The sequence below is a fragment of the Bubalus bubalis genome, chromosome 7, assembly GCF_019923935.1.
Source record: "Bubalus bubalis isolate 160015118507 breed Murrah chromosome 7, NDDB_SH_1, whole genome shotgun sequence".
Classification (NCBI taxonomy): Eukaryota; Metazoa; Chordata; class Mammalia; order Artiodactyla; family Bovidae; genus Bubalus; species Bubalus bubalis.
In genome coordinates, this window is record NC_059163.1 from 90856951 (window position 1) to 90872872 (window position 15922).

The 15922-nt window shown below is 38.9% G+C and overlaps 1 protein-coding gene and 1 long non-coding RNA gene across 2 annotated transcripts; one reads left to right on the forward strand and one right to left on the reverse strand.

The window, feature by feature from the left end:
• Positions 1-1262: 1262 nt before the first annotated feature.
• GAR1 (GAR1 ribonucleoprotein) lies at positions 1263-8344 on the reverse strand. The gene is made up of 6 exons (XM_006052206.4): positions 8146-8344; positions 6517-6671; positions 5997-6056; positions 5638-5776; positions 1947-2012; positions 1263-1583 (listed from the first exon to the last, which is right to left on the reverse strand). Exons 1-6 carry the CDS (start codon positions 8342-8344, stop codon positions 1570-1572), a joined length of 633 nt encoding a protein of 210 aa, XP_006052268.2. The 3' UTR covers positions 1263-1569.
• Positions 8345-8350: 6 nt separating this feature from the next.
• LOC123334485 lies at positions 8351-14892 on the forward strand. The gene is made up of 2 exons (XR_006552443.2): positions 8351-8497; positions 14418-14892. It is a non-coding gene; the product is annotated as an uncharacterized LOC123334485 (long non-coding RNA).
• Positions 14893-15922: the final 1030 nt, after the last annotated feature.

Below are 15922 nucleotides of genomic sequence, written 5' to 3' on the forward strand. Positions count from 1 at the left end.
AAGTTGAGCACCAAAGAACTGATGCTTTTGAACTGTGGTGTTGGAGAAGAATCTTGAAAGTCCCTTGGACTGCAAGGAGATGACTGAACTGAGTGACTAAGATAGATATATCCAAGTTAAAAGGTGAAGAAAATCTCAAAAGTGGTTTGTCTACAACCTATACATTACTTCTACACAGCCATTTTAAAGACTTTTTTTTTAATGTTAAAAAAAGGTGTAGGAACTGTGTATTATTTGTCCGTAGGACAATACCATAGTCACTTTAGTGCTTGCTATGTCTTTTACAGAACAAGAGTAAAAACCCTGGCCCTAACTTTAACTGAGAGTTTCAACCCAAGAATTCTAAATCAAACAGATTCCTTTCCCAAGTTATAATAGAATAACTGCTTCTGTGAAAAATTTTCAACATATTTGTTCATCATACATACTTATGTTTTATACATTTATTAATCCTGCTACAATTCCATTAATCAAAAAGCATAAGGAAAACGCAAATACTGACTTAGGCAATACTATATGCTACTCAAAGAAGCATTCAAGAGTTAACCAAGTGTTAGGTAAAGCATGCTAGAAAACTGAAGAAATAACACAACAACTCAATCCAAGAATGAACCATGTTGGGGAGGGAGGGCAGGTTGGAATCAATGGTAGGGGAAATTATCCTATATCACAGTATTCTAACTTGCTATCATTATTACATCTTGATACTATAACAGCATTGAGGGCCAGAACCAATTTCATTTGTAATGTCCCTATCCAAGAATATGAACACATAGCAAGCAATCAAATATTTATTTATGGTCAGTAAAACCTTAAACCTGGAGTCCCTTAAAAAAGGAAAATAAAAACATTCAGTGAAGCTTTCAACATTCCATCTATATTGAATGAAAAAGTTAAATATTTCTTCAGAAATGTCTTGAATTTCTAGTTCTCAACCTGAACAGAGTTTTTCCAACTTTAATAGATTCATAATTGACACTAAAATTTTCTAATCAATTATGAGTTACAATTAGAGAAGTTGTCTTTCTTTGATTTGTGTCCTAACACACAAAAGGGAAAAAATGTGATAAAGGGTGCTGATGTTCTCATATACAAAATGCTAACATTTTAAAGGGAGTGTTAATTTATAAATAATGTGAAATACTGCTCTACTAGCCTGTTTTTTCTTTAAAGCTCAGTTAGATATGTAAACATCCTCTTTTTCTATCTTAAATCTAGTAGGCTGTCCCTTTAAACTCTGGTTTAATAAACACAGCTCTAAATTACTTAAAGAAATAAAACACTTTATTTACAAAATTCAAATATGCTCCAATTAAAAGCTGTCCCTTTATTAAACACCCACAAAGTTCCGAACATTGTACAAAATGTTAAAACACTTATTCATACTCTTCTGAGGCAAAGCTGCCTGTTCTGCCACACTCATTTTTGCATGACGTTGACATTTTAGCTCCACTGTCCTAAAAGACCAGTTCTTCAAAATGTGCTCAAGAAACAAGTTTCTGATCCACTGAAGCAGATTATGAGGTTAATGCAGAAGTCGACTGGTGAAGTTTCTGTCAACTGTCACACTTAATGTCCTCTTCCTGATTAAGAGAAAATGAAAATATTAAAAATATAGAAAAGTGAACTTTAAATAACACTATTAGCCAGAACTCAAGTTTAAAATCAGCATTAGTTCTGGTAAAGTTCAACAAACATACTTGACCAAATTTAACTATCATTCATATTACCACCTTTTTGCTTTTCAAATTAATAATACAGCAAAGTAAAGCAGAAGCAGGTGAAAAAATTCAAAAGTAAACGTGATATAAAATGAAACTGTATATTCAGCTAAAAAAAGGAATACCATGGTGTTCTACATACTTGCTGGCAAAAAGAAATAAAAGTTAGTAGACAATACCATTTCTAGAAATTCAGTTATTTCAAGTTTTTTTTTTCCCACTCACCTCTGAAACCACCACCCCCTCTTCCTCCTCTGAAACCTCCACCTCCTCTTCCACCTCTAAAACCGCCTAAAAATAAAGGAAATATTAATTAAATAACTGTAACCTATCATATTTTGATAAGCCTATAAACATCAATATATTTCTTACAATTATAAAGAACAGTATTAGGTTGTTACAAAAGTCACTGCAGTTTCAGACCCTGAATTTTAAATTATAACTAGGCTCAAGCACTTCCTTATTAATCAAAATAGGAACCATTACAACCAACACACTTTTGCCAACGAGAAATAAGTTTGTTTATTCCTGTAACATAAAAGCCCATGCTATGGGATTCAACGAACTCTTGGAGAGCATTTTCTGTATCCTGCTGGTTGTGGAAGCTTCTTCCCTGCAAAAAGTTGTCAAGATGCTTGAAGAAGTTGTAGTCATTTGCCAAGAGGTCAGATGAATAAGGCTAGAGGTCTGGTGAATTCAGCAAATGAGGCAAAACTTCACAGCCCAATTTGTTCAAGTTTTGAAGTGCTGGCTGTTCGACATTAGGTCAAGTGTTGTCACGGAAAAGCATAGGGCCCATTCTATTGATCCAGCTGCAAGCACTGCAAGTTTTCGGTGCATCTCATCAATTTGCTGAGGATACTTCTCAGATGTAATGGTTTCACCAGGATTCAGAAAGCTGTAGCGGATCAGAAGCCTGGCAGCAGACCACCAAATGGTGACCATTACCCTTTTTTTGGTGCAAGTTTGGCTTAGGGAAGTCTTTTAGAGCCTCTTATCAATCCAACCACTGAGCTGGTCATCACTGGCATCATATAAAATCCACTTTTTGTTGCACGTCACAATTCAATCAAGAAATGCCTCGTTGTTGTTGCATAGAATAAAAGAGGATGACACACTGAAATGATTTTTTTTTTGCAGCAGCTCATGAGGCACCCTCTCGTCAAGCTTTTTCACCTTTTCAATTTGCTTCAAATGTAAACCACCATAGAATGGTCAATAAGTTCTTCGGCAACTTCTCGTGTAGTTTTAAGAGGATTGGCTTTAATGGGGCTCTCAATGGCTCGAAGTCACTTTCCAGTGGCCAGCCTCTGCACTCATCAAGGCTCTTGTTTCCTTTGCAAAACTTCTTGAACCACCACTGCGCTGTACATTTGTTAGTTCCCGGGCCAAATGAGTTCTTGATGTTGCAAGTTATCTCCACTGCTTCATGACCCATTTTTGAACTCAAATAAGAAAACTGCTCGATTTTGCTTTTTGTCTAACATCATTTCCATAGTCTAAAATACATACAAAATAAACAGCAAGTAATATGTCATTGTTGTTGTTGTTCAATCACTACATCGTGTCTGACTCTTTCTGACCCCATGAACTGCATGCAGCATGCCAGGCTTTCCTGTCCTTCACTATCATGTTGAGTTTGCTCAAACATGTCCATTGAGTCAGTCATGCCATCCAACCATTTCATCCTCTGTGGTCCCTTCTCCTGCCTTCAATCGTTCCCAGCATCAGGGTCTTTTCCAATGAGTCGGCTCTTAAAATCAGGGGGCCAAAATACTGGACCTTCAAATTCAGCACCAGTCCTTCCAATGAATATTCTGGACTGATTTCCTTTAGAATTGACTGATCTGATCTCTTTGCAGTTCAAGGGACTCTCAAAGAGTCCTCTCCAGCACCACAATTTGAAAGCACCAGTTCTTTGACACTTAGCTTTCTTTATTGTCCAATTCTCATATTCACACATGACTACTGGAAAAACCACAGCTTTGACTAGACGGACTTTTGTCAGCAAAGTAATGTCTCTGCTTTTTAAAATGTGGTCTAGGTTTGTCACAGCTTTCCTTCCAAGGAGCAAGCATCTTTTAATTTTGTGGCTTCAGTCACCATCTGCAGTGATTTTGGAGCCCAAGAAAATGAAATCTGACACTGTTTCCACATTTTCCCCACCTATTTGTCATGAAGTGATAGGACTGGATGCCATGATCTTTGTATTTTTATTGCTAATGTCATTAGCAAAAAATATAAAGAAATGTGCATTAAAATGAGGTATAATATAATCATATTTAAGAATGTATTCTAATATCAAAGGGCAAAGTTCAACAATGCAAAATTACAATTGTTTCTGCACCAACCTAACATATATTCACTTATTTTATCCCACAGAATTTTTTAAAAGATAAAAATGGAGAAACAGTAGTAGTTTCTCAATCCAGCGGAAAGGTAAAATCCTTGGTTACAACTTTTTAAACAAGTTTTGTTTTACTACATTAGAAAAGCTTGTTACTTTAAAGTTCAATTTAGCCCTATTGTTAAATGTATTTGTACCTCAACTTTTGCTTATGGTATATACTTTTTAAACTGCACTAAGGCTTCTTAATTCTAAGAACAAAAAGTAGCAGACATGGGTGGTTTGGTTCTGGGAGTACTACCATGCCTGCTAAGTTGCTTCAGTCGTGTCCAACTCTTTGTGACCTGATGGACTGTAGCCCACCAGGCCCCTCTGTCTATCGGATTCTCCAGGCAAGAAGACTGGAATGGGTTGGCATGCCCTCCTCCAAGGAATCTTCCCAACCCAGGGATCGAACCCATGTCCCTTAAGTCTCCTATATTGGCAGGTGGATTCTTTACCACTAGCGCCACCTGGGAAGTACCATGGATACAACATTTAAGGTTAACTGAGCTGGAAACAGACACTGATGTTCATATGCTGAAGAGCTTTGAAATTTTAAAATTTTAAATAATTTTTTTCTATTATTCAATACATTTGGCTTCCTACTGCAGTCCCTACTTTTACTTATTTTGGGGGATAGCTTTGTAAAAGAATGATGAAACATAAAAAGAGAAATTATACAGAAACAAACATATATGTCCAAAATACAATATAAAAAGATTAAGATTTTAAGAAAATAGAGTTGTGAATTTTTTGAACTATTATATATAAGACTGAATATAAAATGGGAATGAGGGGATCTGCATTCAAATTCTTAAAGGGATACTTCCAAAGAAATAAATATAAACATATCTCTTAAGAGAGTATCTCCAAGTTATCTAGATGCCAAAAAGGCACATTTACAGAGTGAAACATTCGTTAAATTGACAGGCAAAAGTGAAAACAGAATTCTCTTTTCTGATACAGTAACCCACTTGGCAGCTCCTCTTCCTTACCACTTTGGCTCTGCCCATCATCCTGTCACCCACCTAGCACATCATTCCCAGAGGCCGCATCCTAGCTCATCCCCAACCTTGCTTATCACCTGGCTGCCTACACAGTAAATGTACCAAAGCTGTGGGGAAATACATAATATCAACATACTGAAATCAAAGCAATGAATTTATTGGTAATAGTCTTTGACATGACATCAGAAGATACTGGTTTTATTTCTGAGCCACCACTTGTTTGATTAGGACAAATTAGCATTTCTAAGCTTCCATTTCCTCATCCATAAAAATAAAGATATCACCCACCTTCATGAAGTTTTGTTAAATACTAATTAAAAAAATTCAATTAAGATAATCCTATATGTTATAGAAACTAAGCATTATTACTATAGTAATCTGCCAAGATTTGAAAAGAGCCTTACTAAAAGAAATAAATAACCATAAGAGAAGTTGGCTTATATTCAAAATTAAATTGTACTCTTTAAATAGGCTGTGACTTTGAAATCTCATTAGAAATTTTCCTCCATGGGGAACTTACCACCTCTACCACCTCTGCCACCTCTGCCTCTTCCTCCTCCTTGACCTCCCCTGCCACCACCTCTTGGAGGTCCCTTTTCACCAGGAGGTCGAGGTAGAAACCTCTGCAACGGCAGCAGCTTATATGGGTCTATATAAAACTGGAAGTATAATAGAAACAATTAGTGTGATGAGCTGGGGGGTAATATAATATAATCATTAAGAACCGACACACTAGACTCAAAACTGCCTGGGTCAAATCCCAACCCTCTAACTTCACTAGTGATACACTGAGGAAGTCTCAAGTACCTTTAAGTAAAGCTGTCCTAAGGTAGGTCATTCATTTAAAAAACCAAGGATCTAGGTGTCAGCTTGACTCACCTTCTGTAGTTTTTTAAAGGACGATGCTTTCATGTTCTCTGATAATTTAACTGAAAAATACTATTAATTTTATTAAGGAATAAGCAATTATAATGAAAGATAATCTTCTGAATTCACATGTCATTTTTAAAATAACAAGGTTAGAATATACAGAAATATTCACGAAAAGTAAGAAATGAGGTTTCCAAACAGAAGTGAAGTTTTTGTTTTAAAACTTCCAGTTCCACCATACTATTGCAGTACCATCATCATAGTGAAAGCAAAGTAACTCAAGTGGCACTGATCCAAGTGACAATCATTTCTAAAACCTTCCAAAAAGGAAGGCACACTTTAGAGGCCTATCTTTTCAATTTATGTGGAAATGCATTCCCCTGTCTTGGTTCTCCTTTATGGTCCAATCTTAGCAATACTGCATCCATTTCAATGAAGCACCAAGTTCAGTTTAATCAATACTTAACTCCAGAAAAAACAAATCATGACCTTTCAACAGGATTGCTACATCTTCAATTAAAAAGGATACAAAATCTCTAAGCTGTCCAAATATTTCATCCACTTTTCCAATTTGTTCTTTGTTTTCTAAATAAACTGGAGCATTGAAATAAGGTACTTTATTTTCATCTGTGGTACATTTACACACTATGTCATCTTCACAAGGGTGCAGGAACTCTCCTAACACTGAAATAGGACATGAAATTGTTAAAATATAAAACAGTTTCAAATGATATTGACCAATCTCTTCTAGAAGCTTTCCTCTTGGCTGCCTGGGATTTCACCGTATCTGTCTTAAGGCAAAAAAGCCTTCCTGGCTTAGTACTAACTCCACCAAATACTAGCTATGTGACCTGGAGTAAGGGTCTAACCTTTTCTATTCTTCAGTGTCTTCATCTTTAATGTAGGGCTAACAACAAAACCCTCGCCTAACACCTAGTACTGTGAGGATTAAGTACAACAATAAGTGTCAAGTGCTTAGAAAGTGCCTGGCACATTGAGACCACTCAACTTGTAAGTTATTTTATTATAGTTACTATTATTATTTGATTAAATACTATGCTTCATTCTATTGTCTCTTCTTCCTTCTCCCCATCCATAACTCTAAGACAATCTATTGTTCTCCTGCCTTTTTTCCCTCCTTCCCCTTTTAAAACTTCCCACTACCACCTTTTCACTGACTCTTCGATCCTTATCAAGAAAGTCTGGAATTTCATAACTACTTTTATATCTAACTTACATCCACCCCAAACTAAAATACTCACCATATTCCTATAAAACCAAATCTCAATTCCCATCACCCAGGTTCAAAATCAAGAACCTTTTATTTCTAGTATTAGTCAAGTTCTATGTTTGTTTCCACTGAAATCTCTCTCCCATCTAACCCTTTCTTTTTTCTTCACTTTCGCAATGCTCTCAATGTGTCATGCATGGACTGTTACGGGGACAGGACCTTTGACTCTAGCCACTGACCTCTTTACACCATTTTGCATACTGATCCACCTTTCTCTTCATGTATTAGACTCTATTTATCCTGTCTCCTCTTTGTCTACTATCAAATTTTGTCTCACTTTCTAAAACTTCTACCCTATCTCTTTGATAATTACCCCAAAACTGCTCTAATTAGGTCTTTATTTTTTTTTACTCCCCTGTGCAGTTTCCCTTCTCAGCAAGTTATGTGTTTTTTTTGTTTTTTTTTTTAACTCACTTCATTTACTTAAGAGTGGCAATTAAGAGTCAGGAAACTTGGCTTTGTATCTCAAATATATCCTTACTGATCACTCATCACTATGACCCTAGCAAAGAAACTTAACTCTGAATCAATTTTCTTATCTGTAAAATGGAAACAGTACGGGTAAGGACACAAAATACCTATTTATATCTCCCTTTTAGCCAAAACTCTAGTTCTGTTTCCATAATGTATTTTAGGTGTCCTTCAGCTTTCTTACTTTCTACAGCACGGTGTGAAGTCAGTTTACCGCCTCTCCGTAGGCTTTACTCCACAACTAAGAACCAATCCCCTGAGAAAGACAGCTGCTGCATCTACCTTTCAGCACCAGACTCCTAGTCAAACTTCCTAATAACACCGACCTACAACCTCCGCCCCCGACTCCATTCCACCCTCCGCGCCCAAGTAGGTCAAGCTCTGAAGCCTACATACAAACTACTTGTTCTGGAGGTCCTTGGTCTTGGCCTTTGTTAAAGCCTCCACGGCCTCCCCCTCGTCCGAATCCTCCTCTGCCGCCGCCGCCTCTGAAATTACCGCCGCCTCCACCTCGGAAGTGGTTGTTGTTGCTGCCGCCGCGACCGAAGCCGCCACCTCGATTAAATCCTCCGCGACCTCCACCTCGAAAAGACATGTTCGCTCCTATCTGGTGAGAAAAACAGTGCGTGCCATTCAGTCACTGGGGCCTCTGGGCCTCAGTCAGAAACCGTAAACGCGGACAACAACAATGATAACAGCAACTCTGCCACCTCAACCACGGCCAGAGGGCCAGAGACTCGCCCGAAAGGTGAGTGTGACCTGCCGACAGCCCTGTGAGCGCCGACCGACCACTCATCACGAGCCCCGTCGCCCCGGGTGAATACCTCCTCCCCCAGCAGGCAGGAAGGGCCTCAGCCCCTCCCTCCCTCCCTCCCTCCGCTGGGTTCCACGTCCAACATTCTCAGACCGCTTACCCTCCTCCTGCTACTTACCGGCGCCACGTGCACCTCAGGCCCGGGTGCTCACACCCACCCGCCCGGTACTTCCGCCTCACACGAGCCTCTTCGGCCACCGTACCGGGACAAAACTGAAGGTGGGGAGGGAATCACCTAGAAACTCGAATAACTGGTTTAGAAAAAAAGCCAGGCACCTGCGGAAGCAGGTACGCTGTCGCCTGTCCGAAAGAGCCTTCAATGCTGGAAGAGTATCAGTAATATCTCAACATCAACCGTTACTTTACGACAATCAGCTTTACTTGCCTACGGCGAGCAGAGGAAGTGACACACAATATCGGCGTCCTTTGAAGCATGACGTTGCAGGAAGTTCCGCTCTGCGGCGTTGCCCTTGGCGATGACTGGCGTCAGGGCCCGCCCCTCTCTCCGCGGCCCAACGAGTTCCGGTTGGGAGCTGAGTGGAGGTGCGTGCTGTATTGTTAGACTGCGCTGCGGTCCTCTTGCTCGACAGTTGGTTGCGGCTCCCCGAGTTGTCTGCTGAGGAGATTTGAGCCGCGCTCTGCCGGAAGGTGGATCTGTCCGCATCCGAATCCAATGAAAGGGCTTGTCTGAGTTCTTTCAAGTCGTTTGTTTCTTCCGGATCCTTTGAAGTACGCAAGATTGTGGGCAGTACTGTGCCCATCGTTTTATCCTATGGTCACCACCCTTAAGGCAGAAAGTGAAGAGGAACTAAAAAGCCTCTTGATGAGAGTGAAAGAGGAGAGTGAAAAAGTTGGCTTAAAGCTCAACATTCAGAAAACGAAGATCATGGCATATGGTCCCATCACTTCATGGGAAATAGATGGGGAAACAATGAAAACAGTGTCAGACTTTATTTTGGGGGGCTCCAAAATCACTGCAGTGGTGACTGCAGCCATGAAATTAAAAGACACTTACTCCTTGGAAGGAAAGTTATGACCAACCTAGATAAGCATATTGAAAAGCAGAGACATTACTTTGCCAACAAAGGTCCGTCTAGTCAAGGCTATGGTTTTTCCAGTGGTCATGTATGGATGCGAGAGTTGGACTGTGAAGAAAGCTGAGCGCCGAAGAATTGATGCTTTTGAACTGTGGTGTTGGAGAAGACTCTTGAGTCCCTTGGACTGCAAGGAGATACAAACCAGTCCATAGTCCATTCTAAAGGAGATCAGTACTGGGATTTCTTTGGAAGGAATAATGCTAAAGCTGAAACTCCAGTACTTTGGCCACCTCATGCGAAGAGTTGACTCATTGGAAAGACTCTGATGCTAGGAGGGATTGGGGGCAGGAGGAAAAGGGGACGACAGAGGATGAGATGGCTGGATGGCATCTCGATGGACATGAGTTTGAGTGGACTCCGGGAGATAGTGATGGCCAGGGAGGCCTGGCGTGCTGCAATTCATGGGGTCGCAAAGAGTCGGACACGACTGAGTGACATTCAGTTCAGTCACTCAGTCATGTCCAACTCTGCGACTCCATGGACTGTGCAGTCTTGGTGTCTGTTTTCTCCAACTCAATGTGTTGAAACCATTGAACTCCTATGGAACCTTCAAGATTACATGATATCTCTTTGTTTTACATGTAAGAAACTGACAGAAGGGAAGAAACTTCCCCAACTAATTAGAGGGACAAAGTGAAACCATGGATTCTCATACCCCATCAATCCTTCGCTGTATGACCACCTCCTTCCTCTTTTCAAGTTTTTCATCATTCCAGTTCCCTGTTTGTCTTCATGGTAGCATCATACTCTTGGTTTCTGAATCTTTGGACTCCGACATCTGAGCAGTCTCCTATCATCATCCCCACCAAACCTCGGTGGCAGTCTCTTTATTTAAAGCCATCTATTTCTATTCATTACACCTAAAGTAGATTCATACTGTCGATACAAGCCTCCTGTTGCCGCTACTACACTCTCCTCTGTTATTCCTATCCTAAATCACCCAACATAATCTACAACAACTCAAAAGTCGAGAAATAATTGCAGTGAACTACAACATCCTCACATTCTGAGCATCTTTGTTGTCTTGAAATAAATGCCTCCACTCTTTTCTTCCCTCCATCTGTAATGCATGTGATGACATACTGAACTTAATAGAGTTTCCTCATACCATAGCCATCTTCAGGACCCTAAATAGTTTCCCATTTCCTTTAGTAACAAGTCTAAAGTAAAATTTCTCCATTGACTAGGGCTTCTGTATAATTAATTTTGTTTCCCTCCAGTGCTCTACACCATTTTTCTGCCCCATCAGACCAGCATCATTGCCTTGCTTCTCTTTCTCTGCCACGGGCAATCACCTCCTTCTTGGAAGAGCTCCATTTCCCATCCATTAGATCAGCCTTTTTCTATCCTTTTACCCTGAAAGAACCATTGAATTAGTTTTTATGTCTCAGAAAATCCTGCATAAAAATGTTATATACCCAGGTGACACAGTGATGAAGAATCTGCCTACCAATGCAGGAGACACAAGAGGTGTGTGTTCAACCCCTGGGTTGGGAAGATCCCCTAGAGAAGGAAATGGCAACCCACTCCAGTATTCTTGTCTGGTCTGGAAAATCCCATGGACAGAGAAGCCTGGCAGGCCATGCTCCATGGGGTCACAAAGAGTTGGACACAACTGAGCAACTGAGCACACAGCACAAGTCTCCATCCCAGTACATTAACATGATCAGCAGACATAAGAATCCAATAATAATTATCAATGCTCTTTTTTTCCAACTATAGTAAAATATGCATAATATAAACTGTACCACATTAATCATTTTGAAGTGCATAGTTAAATGGTTCACATTGTGCACCTCAGTGCTGTTTAAAGAATGGTGTTTTTCTATGAATCTGTTTATTTTTGTCCAGGACTAAAACTCATTGGCCTACTCTGTGTCATTTCCTCCTCCTCACAAAGGATCTCAATTTTTTTTAAAATTTTTATCAAATTAGAGTTACTGTATAATATTATATGTTATCGTTGTACAATCAGTTCAGTTCAGTCGCTCAGTCATGTCCGACTCTTTGTGACCCCATGAACTGCAGCATGCCCGCCTCCCTGTCCATCACCAACTCCCAGAGCCCACCCAAATTCATGTCCATTGAGTCGGTGATGCCATCCAACCATCTCATCCTCCCTCATCCCCTTCTCCTCCTGCCTTCAGTCTTTCCCAGCATCAGGGTCTTTTCAAATGAGTCAATTCTTCACATCAAGTGACCAAAGTATTGGAGTTTCAGCTTCAACATCAGTCCCTCCAATGAACACCCAGGACTGATCTCCTTTAGGATGGACTGGTTGGATCTCCTTGCAGTCCAAGGGACTCTCAAGAGTCTTCTCCAACACTATAGTTCAAAAGCGTCAATTCTTTGGCGCTCAGCTTTCTTGATAGTCCAACTCTTACATCCATACCTGACTACTGGAAAAACCATAGCCTTGACTAGATGGACCTTTGTTGGCAAAGTAATGTCTCTACTTTTTAATACGCTGTCTAGGTTGGTCATAACTTTCCTTCCAAGGAGTAAGCGTCTTTTAATTTCATGGCTGCAGTCACCATCAGCAGTGATTTTGGAGCTACATCAGTTTGCAGTTAATCTCTTCCTCTCTATTGTATGTCTTCGAGTAAATCCTCACTGTGTCCTCTTGATGGATTCCCTCTTCATTTTTCAGTGCTGTAATGGAATTATTTTTATATTTATTTTCACTGAGATGTTGAGAGGTAAGAGATATAAACTGTAGAGAATGTCAGTCATTGTGAGCTATTTGTTGCATTTTCTCTTTGTTAACTGCTGACAAATAGGAAATTCATTTTCTTACCTTGACTTCATATGCAGTCGCTTTAACAAACTTTGACTTTAGGTCTAATAGTTTTCAATTCATTTTATCTAAGTAGACAATCATCTCAACTACAAATTACAGCAATTTTGTCTCTTCTACTCCAACATTTATAAATTTTCCATATTTGTTGCCTCTGATTATAACAACAGTATTGAAATATAGCATCCTTGATTTTATTCCAGACTCTGAGTTTGGCTCCAGTGTTTCACTAGTATATGTGGTTGGTTTCTACATTTTATCAGGTTAATGATATTTGTTCTTTTCCTAGATTACTCACTTTTTAAAAATTAAAAATTGGTGTTAAACTCATATCGTATACCTTTTCCATATCTTGTGGTATAATAATACAGATTCTCTTATCTAATCTATTATTTTAATTAAATATTTTAGTATACTGAATTACACTCAGAAGAAATATCAACAACCTCAGAGAGGCAGATAATACCATCCTAATGGCAGAAAGCAAAGAGAAACTAAAGAGCCTCTTGATGAAGATTAAAAAAGAATGAAAAAACTGGCTTAAAACTCAACATTCAAAAAATGAAGATCATGGTATTTGATCCCATGACTTCATGGCAAATAGATGGGGAAGAAATGGAAACAGTGGCAGATTTTATTTCCTTGCTCTCCAAAATCACTGCAGACGGTGACCGCAGCCATGAAATTAAAAAATGCATGCTCCTTGGAAGAAAAGCTATGACAAACCTAGACAGCATATTAAAAAGACAGAGACATCATTTTGCCAACAAAGGCCCATATAGTCAAACCTATAGTTTTTCCAGTAGTCATGTATGGACATGAGAGTTGGACCATAAAGAAGGCTGAGCCCCAAGAATTGATTCTTTTGAACTGTGGTACTGGAGAAGACTCTTGACAGTCCCGTGAACTGTAAGGAAATCAAACCAGTCAATCCTAAAGGAAATCAGTCCTAAATATTCATTGGAAGGACTGATGCTGAAGCTGAGGCTCCAATAATTTGGCCACCTGAATCAAAAAGCCAACTCATTGGAAAAGACCCTGGGGCTGGGAAAGGTTGAAGGCAGGAGGAAAAGGGGGGCAACAGAGGATTAAATGGTTGGATGGCATCACTGACTCAATGGACATGAGTTTGAGCAAACTCCAGGAGATATTGAAGGATATGAAATCCTGGCATGCTGCATTTCATGGGGTTGCAAATCTGACCTGATACAGTAACTGAACAACAACACTAATAGATATCCTAATGTTGAACACCCCCATATTTTCTGAAATGGTCCACACTTGGTCATGATATGTTATTCTTTTGCTATATTGTGGTTTATGGTATATGGTTTGCTAACATTTTATTGATCATTGCATGTATATTAATAATTAAGATTAGCTTATAGATTTCTTTCAAAGGCTTATCTTACCCAGTTTTGGATAAGTATGTCAGAGTATTGCTAGTAAGTCAGAGAGCTTTTTATCTTTTTTCATGTTCTGAAAAAGTTTAAATAACAGAAGAATGATTTTTCTTAAAAAAGTTGGTAAAACTTAGTGACTTTGGGAGTTTAAAATCTTTAATATTTCCATTTCATCTTAGCTATTAATTTATTTGAATTTTCTATCTCATCCCAAGTCGATTCTGATAATTGTATTTTCCTTGACATTTTTTTTTTTCGGATCTTCAGGTTATTTGATAAATTGCACATGACTTTATCACTTAAATTTTTAAGTGACAAGCCACCAAGCCTCACTGGCTAACTTTAGTAAAAGAAAATTCAGTAGAAAATAACAGGATGTTTCCAAGTACTGACAGGTGGCTAAGAAACTAGGCTTAAGAACTAAAGATACTTAATAAGGCCTGAAGGAATCCAAGGAAGCTTATCTGTAGCTGAAACAGTCTGACCAGTATGCTCTTCTTTTGCTGCAATAAATAATTCACAACTGTTTCTTTTGTTCTCTTATCACTTAATTCAAGACCCAAACACCAGAGAGACAGAGACTCTTTGATCAGTCCCTGGGCTATAAAAAGGAATGGAAGGAGGCTGGATATGGATTTCTCAACTTCCATTTGGAAAGCAGGTGCCTGGAATTACTCTCCTACCAAAACAACTCATAATAGAAGAAAGATAATTCCACACAGAAAATTGGGAACCTATTATGAAGGACAATGGATGTTGGCAGCCCCCTAGAAATGACCACTTCAATAGCCAAATTTTCCTCTAAAATGGTTTTACTCTCTCTTTTTAAAAATTTTTTCTCTTAATGACTCATGTTACTTATCAAGTCTACTAGTTTTTTACTTTCTGGTTTATTTACTATTGCTTATGTCTTTATTAGTTCCTTTGTGCCACTTTGATTCTTTTTCATTATTTTTTAAATAGTATCCTGAGTTATATGCTTAGTTCACTTTTCAGTGCTTTTTTGTTATTAAATGTTTAATATAATTTGGATATATAAATGTGTTTTTGTTTTCTTCTATTCTTTCTAACCTTAGAAATTCCACCCCTACTAGGGTTTAATATTTGTTTCAATCAAATTTCTTTTAGAGATAAGAACCTTGATTCTAGTTTCAGCAATATTATAAAGTATATCAATGTTTTCAGGAAAACTGAAACCACTGTAAGTATTTTAAGCAGAAAAGAATATCAAACAGTTTGCATTCACATGGGATGAACAACAGTATACATTTATAATTTTCTCATAAGTCTTATCTTCCAACTTCTGCCATAAGAAAGTCTGAAGAGATCTGGGTATCACTGAGATTTCTTATAGAACATTAAATTGTTTTATTACACTGATGGCATTGCCTTAATCAGAGCAGATAAGTAAGAGGTGGCCAGCATGCTGAGTGCCTTGATAAGATATACATGCTCCAGAGAGCAGGCAACAAGTGGCACATGAGTAAAATTATGAGAAAACAGAGCTAGATTTCTTCCAAGATATCTAAAGTAAAAGACAAATTATTTTGTCTTGTATTTCATTTCACAAAGAAAGAAGCATAAAATTTAGTCAGTCTTTTTGGAGGTATTCCTTTTGGGGAATATTTGATTTGGGGGCAAATATTTCACACTGAAGAAGAATGCTTTGGTTCCCAGAGCAGGAAAGAGTTCTGCAGTGGTTATCCAGAAGACCCTGTGGTTTTGGAGGTATCACAGGTGGGAAAAAACAGCGCCGAGTGTTTGAGGAAGACCCAGTGGAAGAACAGCACCCTCAAGTTCTGCAGCAAGGCCATGGCATCTGCAGCAGAGAATTATATTCTTTTTGAGAAACAACCCTCACACTACTGAACACTGGTAAATGTGGAATGACTGATATGTCGCTGTGTGAGAAATGCACACTATGAGCAGGGTCCTAACAGACCCATGAAGTACAAGGTTGAACAGGCCTAGCAAAAACATAAGATGAACCTGTCACATCTAGAACAAAGAGCACAGAGGAGCAAAGGGCATAAGCAAAGTACTTGAGCAGGTGGCCCAGATT

Bases quoted from the DNA above. Each gene is read 5' to 3' on its own strand.
- GAR1 (XM_006052206.4), bottom strand. From the start codon at position 8,344: ATGTCTTTTCGAGGTGGAGGTCGCGGAGGATTTAATCGAGGTGGCGGC. The intron at 6,672-8,145 runs GTATGTAGGCTT...GTCCTATTTCAG, and splicing joins ACCTCCAGAACAAGTAGTTT to TGTTAGGAGAGTTCCTGCAC. The intron at 5,777-5,996 runs GTGAGTCAAGCT...TTATACTTCCAG, and splicing joins CCTTTAAAAAACTACAGAAG to TTTTATATAGACCCATATAA.